Source organism: Phaseolus vulgaris, chromosome 2 (assembly GCF_000499845.2).
Source record: "Phaseolus vulgaris cultivar G19833 chromosome 2, P. vulgaris v2.0, whole genome shotgun sequence".
NCBI lineage: Eukaryota > Viridiplantae > Streptophyta > Magnoliopsida > Fabales > Fabaceae > Phaseolus > Phaseolus vulgaris.
In genome coordinates this window covers 43,546,605-43,565,131 of record NC_023758.2, presented here as the reverse complement: position 1 = coordinate 43,565,131, position 18,527 = coordinate 43,546,605, and the positions used below count along the sequence as shown (strand labels likewise).

The window sequence follows — 18,527 nt, the reverse complement described above, 5'->3', positions numbered from 1 at the left end:
ATAAATATATTATATAAATTTTTATCTAATATTATGTGGCATAACATATATAAATTTATAGTGAATATATGTATAAAAAAAAGGAGAGGATATAACAGTTGTGAATGGACGACGTATGCTATCTCGGATGCATAGCCGTGAATTGTTATTGGCAAGCCAAAATCATGGGATCGGACACGTCAGCATAAAGCGTCCAAATATCTTCCACGCAAGCAGAAGTCCTTTGTGGCTGAACGCACCTCGCGAAAATTCCCACCAATCACAATGCCACAAAACCTTCACGTCTCATCTTTCTTGCCACGTGTCCTCCTTATTACCACCCCTTCTCCTCCTTTTTGTTTTTATGTAAACTTCACTTCAACTTTTGCTCTGTCTTCGTTCCCTTTCTCTTCCTCGTTTCTTCACTCTCCTACTCCCACCTTCAAATCCCATTCCGATGAAATCTAGGGTTCCGCTTTGATCCATCACTCTCTCTCGCCCTCTCTCACTCATCAATCAATGGCTTCCTCTGCTTCTCTACTCTCACTCCAACTCAAATTTCTTGCTCCGCAAATCGCCACCAAACGACGCCGTTCTCTCTCCAGATTTCACTCTCGCTATCATGTTCCTCGGAGCTCTAGGCGCAATGCTGCTATCCGCGCCGTCAAGGAAGAAGGTGCCGTCATTGACAGAGTGAATGACGTCAAGTGGAGTGGGAACGGAGTTGCTGCGAGCGGACGCGGTGACAACGGCGGCGTTAACGGTTACGTAAACGGCGTATCCGGCGTTAGGCAAAGTGAGAACGCGAATGGAAGCTTGGTGAAGTACGTGAATGGCAATGGCAATGGTGTGGCGACGGAAGTGGTGGTGGAAGATTTTATGGAATCGTCGAAACGGAGAGAGGATGGACGGAAGAGGAGGTTGGAGGAGATTGGTAAAGAGGACGCGTGGTTCAAAAAACAAAGTGCGGAAGCACCGGTTGAGGTATGGTTGTCTTGTACAGCGTTGATTATTTAGGTGTTTCATCTTTTGGTTCGTGCGTATGAAATTACATTTGCTAGGAGAAGTTAACCTTTCACATAAATCTTTATTTATATCTCGAAGCGATTAAGTCTTTGGCTCTCTGCAGGAAGAGGGGAATAAAAAAGGTTGGATGAGTGAGATGAACTTGTGATTTTGTTTTGCAGGTGGCGGTTGCTCCTGGAGGTCGATGGAGCAGGTTCAAGACTTATTCGATGATCCAGAGGACGTTGGAGATCTGGGGATTTGTTATAACATTTATTTTCAAGTCTTGGCTGAATAATCGGAAGTTCTCTTATAGAGGTTTGTTGTTTGGCTTCTCGGCATGATGCGAATTAGGTGTTCAATGTTCAGGAATTTGCTGAAAAGATTCTTAAGAGTGTTCATGATGGAGGAACTTGGGATCCATTATATGTTGATTTTATTGATTCGATAAACAAATGCAGAGTGTATTCAATGTGTTACTAGTGGGAGTGTTTTTCTAACAGTAGAGGATTCTAGGAACGGTACTTGTAAAACTAAATATCCGATACGATTAAGCATCATTCCTTGGGTGTTGGAGTTCTAGTATTAAGTTAGTTGAGTGAGCATTTGAGTAATTGCAATCATACAGCATCAACTAGCGATTTTAACATTTGGTAGAGAAATTTATCTTTTTAGCCGTGGGAAATGGAAACTAAGAGCAATAATTTAAATAGTAAGTATGTGAACCCTTATAGTCATAATTTGATTATTTAGATATCTTGAGATTTAGAATCCTGCAGTGTCGCTATATGTCTACGGGGTTTGGAACACATTTATTTCTTATTATGCATATGAACTTAAAGTCCACTAATTGGAAAACTTTGGTAAGTTAATTATGTTGGCCAGAGTTGATTCTTAATACACTTTCAAATGCCCAAGTGCATGTTTGAACCTGTTAATCTCAGTGTTATGAATTTAGGGTTAACATATAAATTGTGAAGTGTTTTTCATTGATTTGAGGAATCTCAACAATGCTACCATTTGTGTTTTAATTCACTCAAAAGATACTATTTACAGGAGGAATGACAGAGGAGAAGAAAACCTTAAGGCGAAAGACCCTTGCCAAGTGGCTGAAGGAGAGCATTCTGAGATTAGGTCCTACTTTTATCAAAGTTGGCCAGCAATTCTCTACAAGAGTGGACATTCTTCCACAAGAATATGTTGACCAGTTGTCTGAACTTCAGGTGGAGTTGGGGTTTTTGTTTTGAACTTATATTATAAGATTATTTCCTTGCATTGTTGTTATGTTATATTTCCTTTTTTTATATCCAGTTTATTTATGGTATTTATAGTTTCAGAAGAATAGGAAAATTTCCCTAGCTTCTAGATTTGTTCTTCAATTATATCTTTATTTGTGGTTTAACTTTCTATTAGTTGTTGTTTTGCGATCGTCTCCTTTTGTTTCTTGTTGAGTAAAGGATTATTAATAAAGCCATTTACTCTTTTAGCCTCTTTATGATCTTATGAATTCAGATAATTTAATTGTTGAAAAGAAAAGAAAATACTTGCGAAATATGTTGAGGGCGAATGTCTCTGTGTGCATTTTTGCTGCTAAAGTTCTATGAAAATTTGTTCATTACACAGTCATTATGAATCCCTATGAGGATATTTATTCTTGAAGGTATTAATCTGAAATTTATTATATTTTTTTGATAATTTATTGCCTTTCTAAGAAATCATGTATTATTTTCTTACCAAATTCATTTTGACTTGTGTACATTTGTATTTGAATTATTAATTTCATAAGAAACAAATTTTCCTTTTTAAAGGTTGAGTAGAGGCATTGTTATCCTTGTATTCTTCAGGTGTTAGTTGTAAATCTTATTTTTTTAGTTTGGCAACAAATGATGCTGTTTGACGTTAATGAGTGTGAATGTTTCACTTGGAGTTTAGAAAGATGATGACAATAATTTTGAGATCACACACAACAAAAAAAAGAAAGGTTAAATGGAGAAGTATGAAACATATTAAGGTTGCATTTATTCAAAAGCCTAACTTACCTGATTTTCTGGGTTCAGGATCAAGTTCCTCCATTTCCTTCAGAGACTGCTATGGCTATTGTCGAAGAAGAACTTGGATCTCCTTTAGCTAACATCTTTGATCATTTTGACCATGAACCAATAGCTGCTGCAAGTCTTGGTAATGAATATTTTACTTCACACATATATGTAATAGTAAATGTGAAATCAGAGAAGGAAATCCAATTAAATGTACCTTGGCTTTAGGTTTAATATTTGATGAGAACAAAGAAATGTGAAGATCTTTTTCCCCAATGCAGGTCAGGTTCACCGTGCAAGATTAAGTGGGCGGGAGGTTGTTGTTAAAGTGCAAAGGCCTGGTCTCAAAGATCTTTTTGATATTGATCTTAAAAACCTGAGGGTCAGTGTCGTTTAACATAGTGCTTGCACTTCTAGTCGTGTGCGAAAATGTGATATTACTCCCTGACAATTCTATTACTGCCCTTTAACTTAATTTCTTATATTTAATAACCTTCCAATATTGGCAAATTTTGAACTTTGTTTTAATTTTACTTTTCTTATATGAAGGATTTTTACTAATAGAACTTGCTTCCTTTGAAGACTTGCAGAACTGGGTAAACCACTGATACTTGGCCTTTTTTTACCCCCTCCAGGTCATTGCTGAGTATCTTCAAAAAATTGATCCTAAATCAGATGGTGCAAAGAGGGATTGGGTTGCTATTTATGACGAGTGTGCCTCTGTTTTATATCAGGTGATGATATTCTGGAATATCGTGTCATTCTTAGGTTGCTTGAGATTAACTGAAGAAAGTCACGTGTTTGGTCCACTGGCTCTCCCATCATAAAGATGTCATTCTGCTCTGGTGTAATCAAATGTAAAGATTGCATAGCGACTCATTTAGAGTTTGATTAGGTTCAGGTTCTTGAGAAGTGTCAAGAAGCTGGCTTTGCTCTTTTTTGGAATTCCATGTGGGGAAACCAATGAAGTTCCATTTGATGCTTGAAAAAATCATTACAAAATTTTAGTAAAGATTACTGAAGGTTTATTTGGACGCTCTTTATGTAAACAGAAAGGTGAAAACTATAAGTGTTAGTTTTGAAAGAAGGTATAAGGCGACTGGCAAATTTACCTGGCTAAGTGGAGTAAAATGGAAAAGAGGGGCTTTTGGTTTTTAAATGTAAATTATAATGCTTCAGCAAGAGTCATGCCTGTTGAGAATTTCATGTCACCAGTTGTTTTCTTAAACCTTGAACAACATTATTGCTTTTCATGTTTCAAGTTTTAGAGCTTAGCACCAATGTATAAAGGACCACTTTAGCAGATTAATAAGTTTTGGGTATTAATTTATGGATCTTGTTCTTGTTTCTGCAGATGTTTGCACATGTTTCCTGCACATCCTCAACTTTATCTGATCCTTGTTAATGTAACACGAGTTAAATATTTTCAGGAGATTGATTACACCAAGGAAGCTGTTAATGCTGAACTATTTGCGAGTAACTTTAAGCAATTGGATTATGTGAAAGTCCCTGCAATATACTGGGATTATACCACACCACAGGTTTAGCATTCAGTTCTCATAGATAAAACATTGCAGTTATACATCTTTCCCATTTTACTTATGATGTATTTCTTATTTATATATGTACTTTAACTATTTTTCAAATGCAGATTCTGACAATGGAATATGTTCCCGGGATTAAAATAAATAAAATACAAGCTTTAGATGAACTTGGTGTTGATCGCAAAAGGTTAATGTCATCTGAATTTCTTCAAGCAGTTACTATTGGCATTTTCTCTTCTACTTCTGTGAATTTTAAGAATTGATGATGGCTTTTGAAATTCAAAAATAACATAATGTATACTTTATCTTCTACAGGTTAGGGCGATATGCAGTGGAGTCTTATTTGGAGCAGATTTTATCACATGGTTTCTTCCATGCTGACCCTGTGCGTACTATTCTTGTTCTTAAAATTGTTGAGTTGTCTCATGACTTATTTTGTTTGAATAAGGGAGAAGAGATTGGCTGGAAATACTAAATTTTCAGTGTTTGTTTAAAGAGGAGAAATAGGAAGGATGTGTTTGGGTGGGTCCCGTATATACCCAACCCCAAAGTTGTCATGAAAATGGAGAAAAATGTTTGAGTGTGATTTTTTGTGTACTTTTTTTAAAATTAATAAATATCTTTATAACAAAAAAATAGATGGTTTTATGTTAAAGAAAAATATAATACATTAAAAGGTTTAAATTTTTTATTTAAATATAGTTTTTAATTAGTTTGAAAGGCTTTTTATACAATTCATTTATGCTTACCCACTCTTCCTTTCAAGTGGAGAGAAATTTCTCCATTTCCTTCTTGTTTCTATTCTTGAAGACAATTTTCTACTTTATTTCTCTTTTACTTCCATCTATTGCATATTTTTTGTCTGTATTTTACTTCTAATCGAAGTAGAGCATTAATTTGTTTGGATTTTCTTGTATCCGGTAAATTGTATGGTGTAGCCAACATGCAATGTTTACTATCTCTGAATTTGCTCCTGTACTGTGACATTAAGCATCTTTTGCCTGAGGTACAAGAACCTTGCTGCTTGTGTCATATAGATTATCATCTATTACCTCGGCAAGCTTCCCTAGAGCTTATTCACGAGGGCATTAGAAGTAACTTCCTGTGATGAGGAATAGTACCAAGCATCCAAAATACCATGTTAGGGACTCGTTAAAATGTTGCCTTGCCATGCCTTTTTTCCTTCTCTGGCTGGGGAAGAAATTGTGTTGAATGAGGGATAACGATTTTTCATATTTGATGATTATCACTATAGGGTTCAATTTGATACTCTTGGAAGTTGTAAATAATATTTATACTGTTCATGCAGCATCCAGGAAATATTGCAGTTGATGATGTCAATGGTGGAAGATTGATCTTTTATGATTTCGGAATGATGGGAAGGTATTGTCTTTATCTTTTCTGTATATTTACAATATGGTAGTACTAGTCAAACACATTTTTTGATTTGATGAATACATTTGCTGTTATGATTGGTGTTGCACCTTACAGTATCAGTCAAAATATTCGAGAAGGTTTACTTGAAGCTTTTTATGGAATTTATGAGAAGAATCCAGAAAAGGTATAGTTGGTTTTTATGGACGGTGTTCCATAAATGCCATGAAGAATCTAGCATGATATTCCATTCTCAATTTTAAATTACTCACCAAATGAAGCTTGTATACCGATGCAGGTCCTTCAATCAATGATTCAAATGGGTGTTCTTGTCCCAACTGGAGATATGACTGCAGTTAGACGAACAGCCCAGTTCTTCCTTAATAGGTAATTTATTTAATCCATTTAGTAGGAATACATTAAACATGTAGAAGTAGTATTTCTATAAATCAATATCATAATTATCAGTTGCAGTAACATGTCAATTATTGATTGTAATTTGTGATTCCTGCAGAGGCTTCTTAAAACTACTTAAGAAGATTCTAAGCCTTTTAGCCGGGATAAGGAAAATTTTGTTCCTGATTGGAATTTGTGGAGTAGTTGGCTGTCCGGATTAGTTATGCTATAGAAAATTGTGATACTAGGGTTGCCTCAAGTGGTAGGATCAAATTGCGGTGACTCAGTCAAAGTCTTAACTTTTTCTCCCGCCAAAGAAAAAGAAATAGGAATATTTATTTGAAAATTGTAACTGCAAATTTCTGACTACTTGTTGATATTTTAATCCTATATCCCCACTAATATTTTTATGGTTTAGAATATCTGTACTCAGTAGTTATGTTAGCAACCTTCTACAATATCTGACCTTGAGCTCTTGAACTTTGTTTTTTTATAGCTTTGAAGAGCGTTTGGCTGCACAAAGGAGAGAGAGAGAGATGGCAACAGCTGAACTTGGATTCAAAAAGCCATTAAGCAAAGATGAAAAAGTAATGAAGAAGAAAGAACGTCTGGCGGCTATTGGTAATGCAGCTGTCTAATTTGTCTTTAAGTTTAGATTATCTGAATGTATGCATAATAAACAATTATTGTCTATGAAATGAGTCATATGAGAAGATAAAAACCAGATGAGTTATATTGAAGGATATATTGTTTTGGCTATGGGTTATGTTATGGATTGTTGACTTATATCCACTGGCACTCAAGTAGGTCTGGTGAAAAGCTATATATAGTTTGATATACTATACCTTTTGAACTTGGTTTTCTGATTGGTTAAAGTGATTTCTTTTTAAAGTTTGACATGACCTGTTGTGTCAACTATAAGAATTTTGCATGTCGGAACTTTCAGTACTTCCTTGGAGTGCAAGTTTGGTAAAATGGGATTGTTCATTCCTATTCCCATTCTGGTTAAGTTATTGGAATAGGAATGGACATTCGGGGTACAATTATGGGAATATGTATTGCATTGCAGAAGTGATGGAATACAATTCCATTTACAACATGTTTTAAAATTGGCCCATCTCATCCGGCTTACCTGTTCGAATGCCTAATCTTTTTTGGATCAATATGTTTGTTTTAGACCAAAAAAGGAAAAGCCTGAGCCCAAAATCTGGTTGGCTCACACTGGAAAGGCCATAGCATGTGAAACATAAAAGAAGAAATGAAGTCATCATTTTATTTCTTTTCATAGCAAATAATTACCATTCCCATTTCATTCCATCAAACCAAGCATGATTTATAGTTCAGTTACATTTTGCAATCCCTTATCACTTACTTGTAACTCTCGTACTTTAAACAGGTGAGGATTTATTAGCCATTGCAGCAGACCAGCCCTTTCGGTTTCCTGCTACATTCACATTTGTTGTTAGAGCCTTCTCAGGTGAATATTGGGAGTTTAATGTGTTACTTTTGTACGTTCTATGCCTATGACTGCAAGGTAACCAGTAATTACCTTTGTTGCAGTGTTGGATGGCATTGGAAAGGGCCTTGATCCTCGTTTTGATATTACGGAAATTGCCAAGCCGTGAGTATTGTGTTCATAGTTTATAATGTTTTAATTATATGCTTTGCATATCTAACATTGATATCTTTCCTGGTCCTGTAGTTATGCTCTAGAGTTGTTAAGATTCCGTGAGGCAGGAGTTGAAGTTATCCTAAAGGTAGTCACAGACTTGTTCTTCCATGTTTGAAGTTTGGACAAGTATTATGATTTCCTTTCTCATATCTTTCTTTTAAATGTACAGGACTTGAGAAAGAGATGGGACAGACAATCTCAAGCATTTTACAATTTATTTAGACAGGCTGATAGGGTTGAAAAGCTTGCTGCAATCATCCAAAGATTGGTATGTATGGGATTTTTGTAGACATAATTAGGTTGTGTGCTATGCTTAACATAACTTGTTTACTCCGAGGAAACAAAGAGTCACTTATCCATTTCCTGCGCTGGGATCTGGGAATATCTATTAAGCAACTTTCAAAAGTCTAACCAACACGCACACACAGTTGTTTGTTTGATTTGCATCGTTTGTTTGTTCTAGAATTCTAGATCACATCCTCCTGCCCCTTATTCTTGCACAGGAGCAAGGTGACCTAAAGCTCCGAGTCCGAACATTGGAATCTGAGAGGGCATTCCAGCGTATTGCCACTGTCCAGAAGACAATAGGAAATGTGAGTAAATCTGACCTCTAACTCAGTGAAGTTTAAATTAATTTCTTGGGATTTGGTTTGAGTGATTGAGTCCATTTAAAACAGCCTGTTGTCATTTTCTGTAGCTATGCATGCCCTTCATATAGTATTGATTGTAAAATTGTCTGCTTTTTTGCAAATAGACTTGCAATAACAACACATGCTAAATTGTGGAAATGAAATGGACCTAGTCCTGCTCTGACGACATAGAACTATACTGGATAAGCTTACCTGCCTTCAAATTTGTATTTCTCCTTTTATTAGTTTGGGACGTTTGTGAGTGCCTTGAGTGCAGGAGTATTTTCATGTTTTGGGAAGGCATGAATCATTATTTTTCAAATTACTTAAAAAACAATCTAATATTCTTAACTTTCAAGAGATTTTTGAGTGAATAATGGATGTGTATAGTAAGTTGGCTTTTTATTAGCCATGTGGATGCTTTTTTAGAACCAATACTTTGGATATATTTATGATATGTGTATATGACAAGAGATGAAAAAAGTTGCCCGGATAATGCATATTTATGTTGCCTTTTTGTCAATTGATAGGCAATAGCTGCTGGGAGCCTAATAAATCTTGCAACAATTCTGTATCTGAACTCAATTAGGGTAAGCTGTTCTCATCCTATCTTTTTTGTAGTGATTTTCAATTCAATTAATTGATAGTCTGGTAGTAGTGGCACTTTTTCATTTGTAATTTCACGCCATCTTTTTCAGGTGCCTGCCACTATAGCATATGTGTTCTGTGTAATCTTTGGTTTTCAAGTGCTCTTTGGCATTGTGAAGATCAAGAAGCTAGATGAACGGGAAAGGCTGGTTACAGGGACTGCATAAGCAACTACTCGGTAATTTTTTTTTTTTTTTTTAAGATACTATGCCAAATGTGAATTAGATGGTCAAAAAGATTATTTGGCCTGTTTTTTACATGCCGTTTATTTCCACATCATGGTATCTGTTTAAGCCTTGGGACCTGTGGATATGGGTTCTAGTTGTGCAAACAGCCTCTCATTCTTGTGAGTAAGGTTGTGCACATTTTACCCATCCCAAAGACAAAGATGGAAGAGGCTGGTGCTATGTGCTGTCCTTTTTATGGTCTTTGTTTCTTTTTCCCTGCTCCCAGTCTCTACGTTGCATAGATTTGAGCCTTTCATATCAGACCCCACTATGGTTGGGAACCTTATGAATTGAATGCTTTTATATAATTTGGTCTTAGTTTGAAACTAATTTATTGTGAGTTTAAACATGCAACTTGCCAATTTTAGATGTGAGGAAATGTTACTTGTTGGTATCATCCAAGTAACAGGCACAGTAGCACACTGTGTTTAGGGTTTAATGTGTTGACAGTGGCTAATCAATTTGTTTATGTTACAATTTTGAAACAGAATCAACTATCACGTGGATAATAGGTCTTTTATTAATTACATATGGCCATGATCATCTATTGGTCCTTGAGCAAAGAATAAAAACTGGTATCCTGGTTACACCCTTTTACTTGTGTTCTATTTCTTTCTTTTTTATTGTAGTGTAATGATCACCGTAAGTCAGAATCCTTGTAATGGGACAAATTCTCATTGTTTTGTACCCTGGGGAATTCAAGTGAAGTGAGTATGAAATCCGACATTTGTTAGGCATAAGTTAAGTGGGGAAAATATAGAGGAATGACCCATATATGTCTTAAGGTTTTAGGTTAAGATGTGTCGTCTAGCTGCTTGCTCTTTCACTTCACCCATTAATGTAGTAGGTGTAGGTCTATGTCCTCTGGGGCTCACTCTAGCTTCCCAGCAAGTATTTAAGATGTTTTTGTTGGGCAGATATTTGCCACGAGTTCAGTCACAACAAAGTTGTAGATGGAGCATTTAAGAAGACTTTGGCTGCTAAACCCCATCTGTAGGGGGGAGCATACATATTTGGTTTTACACTTTGAGAGGAAGAATGTTCAAGTGAGTGATGAAGCCTACACTGATTAATAATGGGTTACACTGACGATAACAAATATTTGAGCAAAACGATCCATATACTCATTATCTTGAAGTTTTGGGTCTAGATGTAGTATCCCATTCCCACCATTGCAACCTTCTTCCTAATGGAGATCTACCTGCTTTTTGGATCAACAAGATGTTATTTAAGGGGTTGCAGGATCTTAGCGACTGACAGATAAATGCAAATTCTGATGTTTACCTCTTAACTTCAAGTCAAAGTATATTAATTTGGGTCTATGCATTCTGGTCTCTGTATTGTACTGGTGTTTTAATCCGTGCTATGCACGGGAAATTTAACGATTATTTATTAAGTTTAAAAATGATTTTTTTTAACTGAAATAGATTTGTAGGGATTTTGGTTGGCTGGCTCTCTTCTCCTTCTAGGTAACTGAAATGTAGGGAAATTCAAATTTCAAAAACCTTATTTCTTGGTATGATCAATTAAATATAATATTGTGAAAATTCTTAGATTTCTTGAGATATATTCTCATGTAATATGATGTTTGTATACCAAGTATGAACATCGTGTGTTTGTCAGAAATCTTAAACATGTAATTCTAATTTGCAGAGTCGGTTACATAATTGAGATACAAATACGGGGCTTACCTTGTAAATGGGTTGATATATATATTTTGTAGTTCTTATTGAACACTGTTTTGGGTTCTTGGCATGCTGCCATACTCCATGCACTTATATTTATTTCGTTTGATCCATTACAGATTTAGGAGGACATGTGTCTTTTTTTGTTACGGTCATGATGACAACATACAAGCCAACCTCCGGCTCACAAAAATGATTTGGAGCTCAAACTAAGAGCTAAACATCTTGGAATACATCAGCATGTGCCAAGGCTGGCAGGCATGCTGGAGGCCATTGTTCTCCTTTGCTTTGCTAAAGTGATCGGGCAAAGCTAACCAATTGATAACCCACATTTTTGTCATCAACACGACTCCCGATGGGACCTCGTTGCAAGCTTTTATTATCAAATAACATTTATTAGTGTTTCTCTTACCTCATCCATGTTGTAAATTTTATAGGCATTAGTGTAGCGTTTATGGTTGTACTCACCATATTGTATGGTGGAGCTTCCAGTATAGTTTGACAGCGGGAAGCTTTACTTGTAATTGACGTACATAAATTTCTCCAATGAAATACAAATGTAAGTATTTGTCATAGATATGATGGATGTCAGAAAATGCAGTTTTTATGGTTTCTGTTTCTTGGCCTGAGCGTCTGATTAGGTTCACAATTGTGCAATCATCAAATGATTTTCTCCGGTACCTTTTTATGTGTAGTCTTCCCTGATATGTTCTACTCTCACTCTTTTATAAATACTAATATGCTTATGCACCAAGAAAAGTAAGAGATGATCATTGCATAGGTAAATACTGAGAATTTTTATTTTGGTACTATATCGTACTTTACTGGACTTTTTATAGAGAATTGCGATTTATGAAGACATCCACATAGGCATGCTCTGTTAGCTTCATATTATACTGTTCTCTATTTTAATATAGTTAACGCTTAAGGTCTAATATAAGAATGTTAGAAATTAATTATATCCAAATAATCTACCATCTAGTTTTGTTAAAGCTTTTTATATTATATTTTACTGAAACAATAGAGAATAAAATTTTAAAACTTAGTTGACTTGTTCTTAATTTTTACGTGATAAATAATTAGTAAAAGCAAAAGCTTCCGAAGGGTCAGTTAGTCTGAACTCTCATAAAATTTACTTAATAGTGAAAAATGTTGCAAGCATTGTTAGTTAATGAGCCAACTCTAATCGAGAAGACAGATACAGCTTTACTAATCAAATACCACTCAACTGCAAGAAGAGTCTAAGTCTAACTGCTGAAGAAACAACATCGTCACTAATGTTATAAACCAGTAAACAATAAATAAAAAGTTATAGACCCTTTACAATAGTCAGTGTGGTAGCTTTAGATTTGGAAAAGCTGAAATGAATTGAACAACCTCAACACATTATCCCCCACAAGAACTCAACACATTATCCCCCACAAGAATTCCTCTTACTACAAGACAAGCAACGAACCTAAACTTCAACATCTAAGGCATGGAGTTGGTATAGACATAATCTTCATTCTCTAGTACACTTTCTTCCGACCCACTACTTTCTTCCCTGCATTCACCCCTTTGCTTTTCACAGCCACCTGTCTGCATAATTAAATCTAGTTACTCCCAAAGAGAAACATTGATCAAACCCTATTCACATCTCCATTTATCATTTGTGAGAGTATGTACGAGTTTCATTACAATTGTATTTACTTAATGATAATGTACAACAAATTTGTTGATTTTTTTTTAGTAATTAATAATTATCTTAAAAAACATAATAATGATCATTCATGATAGATTGATATATATATATTGTTACTAGCAGTATACAAAGATTACACTCTTAACCTATTCCCATAAATTAAATCAACCAATAACAAAGTTATCAAGATGTAGATTACAGAGGAGAGATTCAAACTCACAATAGTTGCAGAACTCCCAGAAGCCACAACTCCTTCGCTGATAAGTGCTTCCCCTTGAAAAACATACGTGACATTGAAGGTAAGCACCAGAAATAGAAACAAAGCAGGTATGAACAGTTTCATTGCATAGGACATAGCTACCCAGCCAGCCTATTCCAAAAGCTGTAGGGTTTCTATATATTTATATGTGTGTGCGCGCAGAGGTAGAAAGGAGTAGCTATAGTAACAAGGAATTGAGGTTTTGAAAATTCAGGCGACAGCATTGACACGATGCTGATAGTTTATATTATTTATTGATATAATGTATATTGAATCAAGGGTGTTTCAGCATTCTTCTTTGACCTGTCCCCGGATTCCTCGGCAACATAGCTCGATCTTCAAGAACTAGGTTGGATGATCTTGGTCTTTTCTCACATCAAATAATATATATATAGCCACCCAACAGAGGTAAGAACAGATCCCACGTAAGACTAAAGATCTGCCACAAAATATTATATATTTAACCCATGTTTCATTATTTCACCTATTTTAACCATCAATCATCCCATTGATCCACCTTCTAACTTAAAAACTAATTTTGATTTCGAGTTTTTCTACCTTGAAGAATTCTTCGGAACGAACCACCTCTTGTAACTTCGAAGCTCTGCACATTATGCGAGTAAATCCTTAATGTTAGTGCAATTGGTACGTGGTTTTTGTTGTTGATAATCTTAAGGATTTTTTAATAGTACAATCTTAAGGATATAATAGTTCATAGTGCTCAACTTCTGTGTGTGTCTTCAACCAAAATAACTTAAAAGTCACGTTAGACACCAACTTGTGGAATGCTTTAAAGATAATGAAATCACCAAACCTTAGGTATTTGCAAGACCACTACTATATATAATATTTAAGTGTTTTCAATATTACAATAATGTATTTTCAATAGTTTACTATTATAATAATTGTTCTTTAATAAGACTGTTATTGTTTAGGGTGGCTGGGTATGAGGTATTTGAAAGACTGATTCCTTGTCTTATTTAACTAACGTTTTGTTTCCTGTCCTGGTAGTTGTGGTATGGTTTTGTGCAGGTCTCATCGGTAAATCCTATCAGGCAAGGTTGGATTGAAGTTTGGAAGGTATTGTATGTCTGTGTAGGTTGTCTTGGTCTTTTCTTTTTGGCAGGGTAGGAATGTTGTTCTGGACTGCGATAAAGGAAGTGACTCTATGCATGATTATCGGTTTGGTGTTGGAATTTTTATGAAGTTTGAGCTGAAGCAAAAGGATATGTGGTTCTTTTGGTTACTGGTGTGGCCAGATTGGGAAGCTGTTTAAGTGTTTTTGGGGGTTTTCTGGCTTATACATCCTCCTCGTAGGATTGGATTGTTGTTGTTAGTAATAGGTTTTTTTGGTACAACTCAGCTTGCTACAAAGATATGGTTTAGTTGTTTTGATGTTATGCCTTGTATTGGTTTGTTGTGCTTGACACTTGGGTATGGTACTTCAACCTGTTGCTAAAGACTATGTTTTAGTTGTTAGATGTATTTAGTTGTTGGGTGTATGTTTTTGATTGAGAGTGTGACATATTTGGTGGGGTGAGGTAACAGTATTTGTTGGGTTTCTGTATTTTGTTTGGAATTTTATCTTTGATATGTAATGTAGTGTCTGTCGGATTCCTGTAACAGGGTACTAGAAAACTTGGTTTTGGGATTTTGTATAAGGGTTGAGATACCTTGAAGTATTTCATTTTATTTTATTTATTCTTTGCTGATAAAAAAAAGACTATTGTTTAAAGACTTTTTTTTTATTTCATCAATCTATACTTTTTTTTTCTATATTTTCAAAATTGAATTTTCAATATTTAAAAAAAAAATCCATATTTAAAAATAGTCGTGTATCACAGCATCAATTGTTTAACTTACAATGTAAAATATAATTTAAAGGTTAAAAATATTTATTTATTGTAAATTTTAACCATAACATAATTCATACTTTACAAAGTATTTATTTGTTATAAATTTTAGTCCATTTAATAAAATTTTTATCTTGCAAGTTATTTATGCTAAAATCACTATGTATATGTTAAAATTATTGATAAATATTTTAAGAAAGAATGAGTATTTGAGTCGTATATAAATACAGAAAATTCATAATTTAAAATATTTTCTTGAACATGAGATAATATCAAATTAAAGTGTATAAATAGGAAGAAACCGTACCTCATATACCTCATAAATAAGTTATGTGAGAATGAATTAGGTTTATTTTTTTAATATATTTTTAATGATATTTCTTCATAGGTAAATATTTATAAAAAGTTAATTTTTACTATTTTATTCAACACCTAATAAAAAAGACGAAAAGTATAAATAAAACAAACAGCGTTAAAAAGAGTTTAAAAACACTAAAGTCTTCAAACCCAAATAAATCTAAAATGTTTACAAAAAATTAATTAAAAACTGAAAATCAATTAAAAATTATTTTTCTTTTAATTTTTTGAATCCATTTTTTTTTAATGAAGTGGTTTGTTGGATTGAAAATAAAATTTTAAAGTTAATTAACAACTAATAAATATACATATTTCTTAAATATTGAGATATATATCCCCTTTCTATGTTGGGCCTGAACATTTGAGCGCGAAATAAATAGGTAGCGTTTATGTATGATGTTGTTGCTTTGTTGTGTGGAAAGAAGAGCAATGAGAAATGGTAAGCCATTGTTGTGGTGGTGTTACTCCATGCATCAACCGTTCATGGACCCTTTTCACTTGGAACTCCAACATAAGACACCTTGTCAATCAGGGCCATCACCACAACGCTCTTCTTCTCTTTCGCCACATGAAGCGAACTGCACTCACACCCAACAACTCCACCTTCCCCTTCCTCTTAAAAGCATGCGCCAAACTTTCCCATCTTCTAAACTCCAAAATCATCCATGCCCACGTCCTCAAATCCCGCTTTCAATCCAACATTTACGTACAAACCGCAATGGTGGATATGTATGTCAAGTGTGGTCAGTTGGAAGATGCACACAATGTGTTTGTTGAAATGCCCGTCAGGGACATTGCTTCTTGGAATGCAATGCTGTTGGGTTTTGCTCACTCTGGCTTTCTTGATAGGCTGTCTTGTATTCTACGTCAGATGAGGCTTTCGGGGATTCGTCCCGATTCAGTTACTGTCTTGCTACTCATGGACGCCATTTTGCGCGTGAGAAGTCTGACCTTTTTGGGTGCAGTTCATTCCTTTGGGATTCGAATTGGTATTCACGATGATCTTTCCGTGGCTAACACTTTGATTGCTGGATATGCCAAGTGTGGTGACTTGGGCTCGGCAGAGATGGTGTTTGATGAAATTGACACTGGTCTGAGGTCTGTTGTGTCCTGGAATTCTATGATTGCAGCATATGCGAAATTTGAAAAGTATGTCAAGGCTGTTGATTGTTACAAAGGGATGCTAGATGGTGCGTTTTGCCCGGACATTAGCACAATTCTCAATTTGCTTTCGTCATGCGTGCAACCTAAGGCACTGTTTCATGGTTTGCTAGTACATTCTCATGGAGTTAAGTTGGGTTGTGATTCTGATGTATGTGTAGTGAATACTCTTATTTGTATGTATTCCAAAGGCGGGGATGTCCATTCGGCAAGATTTTTGTTTGATTGCATGTCTGACCAAACTTGTGTATCCTGGACTGTAATGATTAGTGGGTACGCTGAGAAAGGATTTATGAGTGAGGCATTGACCCTGTTTAATAAAATGGAAGCTGCTGGTGAGAAACCGGATTCGGTTACTGTGCTTGCTTTGATTTCAGGCTGTGGCCAGACGGGGGCGCTTGAACTAGGAAAATGGGTTGACAATTACTCTGTCAACAAAGGATTAAAAGATAATGTTGTAGTTTGTAATGCACTAATTGACATGTATGCCAAGTGTGGATCTTTTAATGATGCTAAGGAGGTATTCTATGGCATGGCTAACAGAACTGTCGTCTCCTGGACAACCATGATTACTGCCTGTGCTTTGAATGGAGATGTTAAAGATGCTTTAGACCTATTTTTTATGATGTTAGAAATAGGGATGAAACCAAACCACATAACATTTCTTGCTGTTCTCCAAGCTTGTGCTCATGGAGGTTTACTAGAAAGCGGATTGGAGTGCTTCAACATGATGACACAAAAGTACGGCATAAGCCCAGGTATAGACCATTATTCTTGTATGGTTGGTCTTCTTGGTCGTAAAGGACATCTCATAGAAGCTTTAGAAATTATTAAAAGTATGCCTTTTAAACCTGATGCTGGCATATGGAGTGCATTGCTCTCTGCTTGCAAACTTCATGATGAGATGGAGATGGGTAAGTATGTGTCTGAACAGCTATTTGAATTGGAGCCTCAAGTGGCAGTTCCATATGTGGAGATGGCTAACATATATGCATCAGCTGAAATGTGGGATGGAGTTGCAGATATTAGAAGGAAGATGAAATATCTTCAACTGAGGAAATCTCCTGGGCAAAGTATTATTCAAGTGAATGGGAGATCTACTGTATTTACAGTTGAGGATAGGGATCACCCTCAAACCTTGTACATATATGATATGCTAGATGGCTTGACTTCCCATTCTAAAAAGGGACTACTAGGTTATGTAGAGGAAATGTTGAAGGTTGGGAGTGAAGATATATACAAAGAAAAAGACTATGTCTATAGAGCTGTGTTTGGTGGATTAGTTTAATACTGATTTAAAATTTCTTTTATTTTATGCACGTGTTCCAAGAGAGAGGAAAAAACAAACACCAATGATATATGGACAACCACGTTACAACTCCTAATACTATTATTTTAATACTTTTTTATATCATTTAATTACAAATTTATCCTTTACTATATATATTTATTTATAAACCTATCACATCAGAGTTTTATACAACTCAAAGTTTAAGTTGCCACACTATCATTTTCCAAAAACAAATGTTACATGTAGGCAGGGACATATCCTGTAGACTGCACCTTACAACCAAAGCTAGTATGCAAAGTCGATAAATCTAATATATATCATCAGAAAGGAGTTGCTAAACATTTAATATGCACTGTAACTTGAATGATGAAATTAAATGAAGAGGAGTGATAACAGTATACATTTTAACTCACGCGGGTGGTGGTTAAAATCTATATTAATATTAATATATTTATATCTATATCTATACATATAATATTTTGAGGTTTCTCTTGTACAAGTGTCAAGTTCTTCGGTGCTTGGCAAGAAGATGATTGGCCCTGGGCATTGAGTCCGAACTCATCTGCCATGTCCAAGTCAGCTGGCAAAATGTCATTGAGTGTTGTTTTTACACCTCTATACCTTCTTCTCTTATTTCTATAAATTTTTGAATTTTAAAAAATATCTTTCTATAATATTTTAAATTATGTAATCTGAAAGTGATTTTTTAAATTTAAAATTAACTTCTGAA

At 35.1% G+C, this 18,527-nt stretch overlaps 2 protein-coding genes and 1 long non-coding RNA gene across 3 annotated transcripts; 2 read left to right on the top strand and 1 right to left on the bottom strand.

The window, feature by feature from the left end:
• Positions 1–343: 343 nt before the first annotated feature.
• On the top strand, positions 344–11,772 carry LOC137812404 (protein ACTIVITY OF BC1 COMPLEX KINASE 8, chloroplastic-like). Its single transcript, XM_068614362.1, has 21 exons — positions 344–963; positions 1,167–1,302; positions 2,041–2,207; positions 3,042–3,162; positions 3,302–3,402; positions 3,656–3,754; positions 4,451–4,561; positions 4,672–4,751; positions 4,880–4,949; positions 5,874–5,947; positions 6,056–6,125; positions 6,237–6,325; positions 6,831–6,955; positions 7,731–7,811; positions 7,895–7,955; positions 8,037–8,091; positions 8,176–8,274; positions 8,510–8,599; positions 9,166–9,225; positions 9,334–9,461; positions 11,315–11,772. The coding sequence occupies exons 1-20, from the start codon at positions 499–501 to the stop codon at positions 9,448–9,450; spliced, it is 2,271 nt and encodes a 756-aa protein (XP_068470463.1). The 5' UTR covers positions 344–498; the 3' UTR covers positions 9,451–9,461; positions 11,315–11,772.
• A 678-nt stretch (positions 11,773–12,450) lies between these two features.
• LOC137812405 (uncharacterized) lies at positions 12,451–13,283 on the bottom strand. Its single transcript, XR_011081252.1, has 2 exons — positions 13,097–13,283; positions 12,451–12,773 (listed from the first exon to the last, which is right to left on the bottom strand). It is a non-coding gene; the product is annotated as an uncharacterized lncRNA (long non-coding RNA).
• A 2,427-nt stretch (positions 13,284–15,710) lies between these two features.
• LOC137812403 (pentatricopeptide repeat-containing protein At4g19191, mitochondrial) lies at positions 15,711–17,915 on the top strand. The gene has a single exon (XM_068614361.1). It carries the CDS (start codon positions 15,782–15,784, stop codon positions 17,792–17,794), a length of 2,013 nt encoding a protein of 670 aa, XP_068470462.1. The 5' UTR covers positions 15,711–15,781; the 3' UTR covers positions 17,795–17,915.
• Positions 17,916–18,527: the final 612 nt, after the last annotated feature.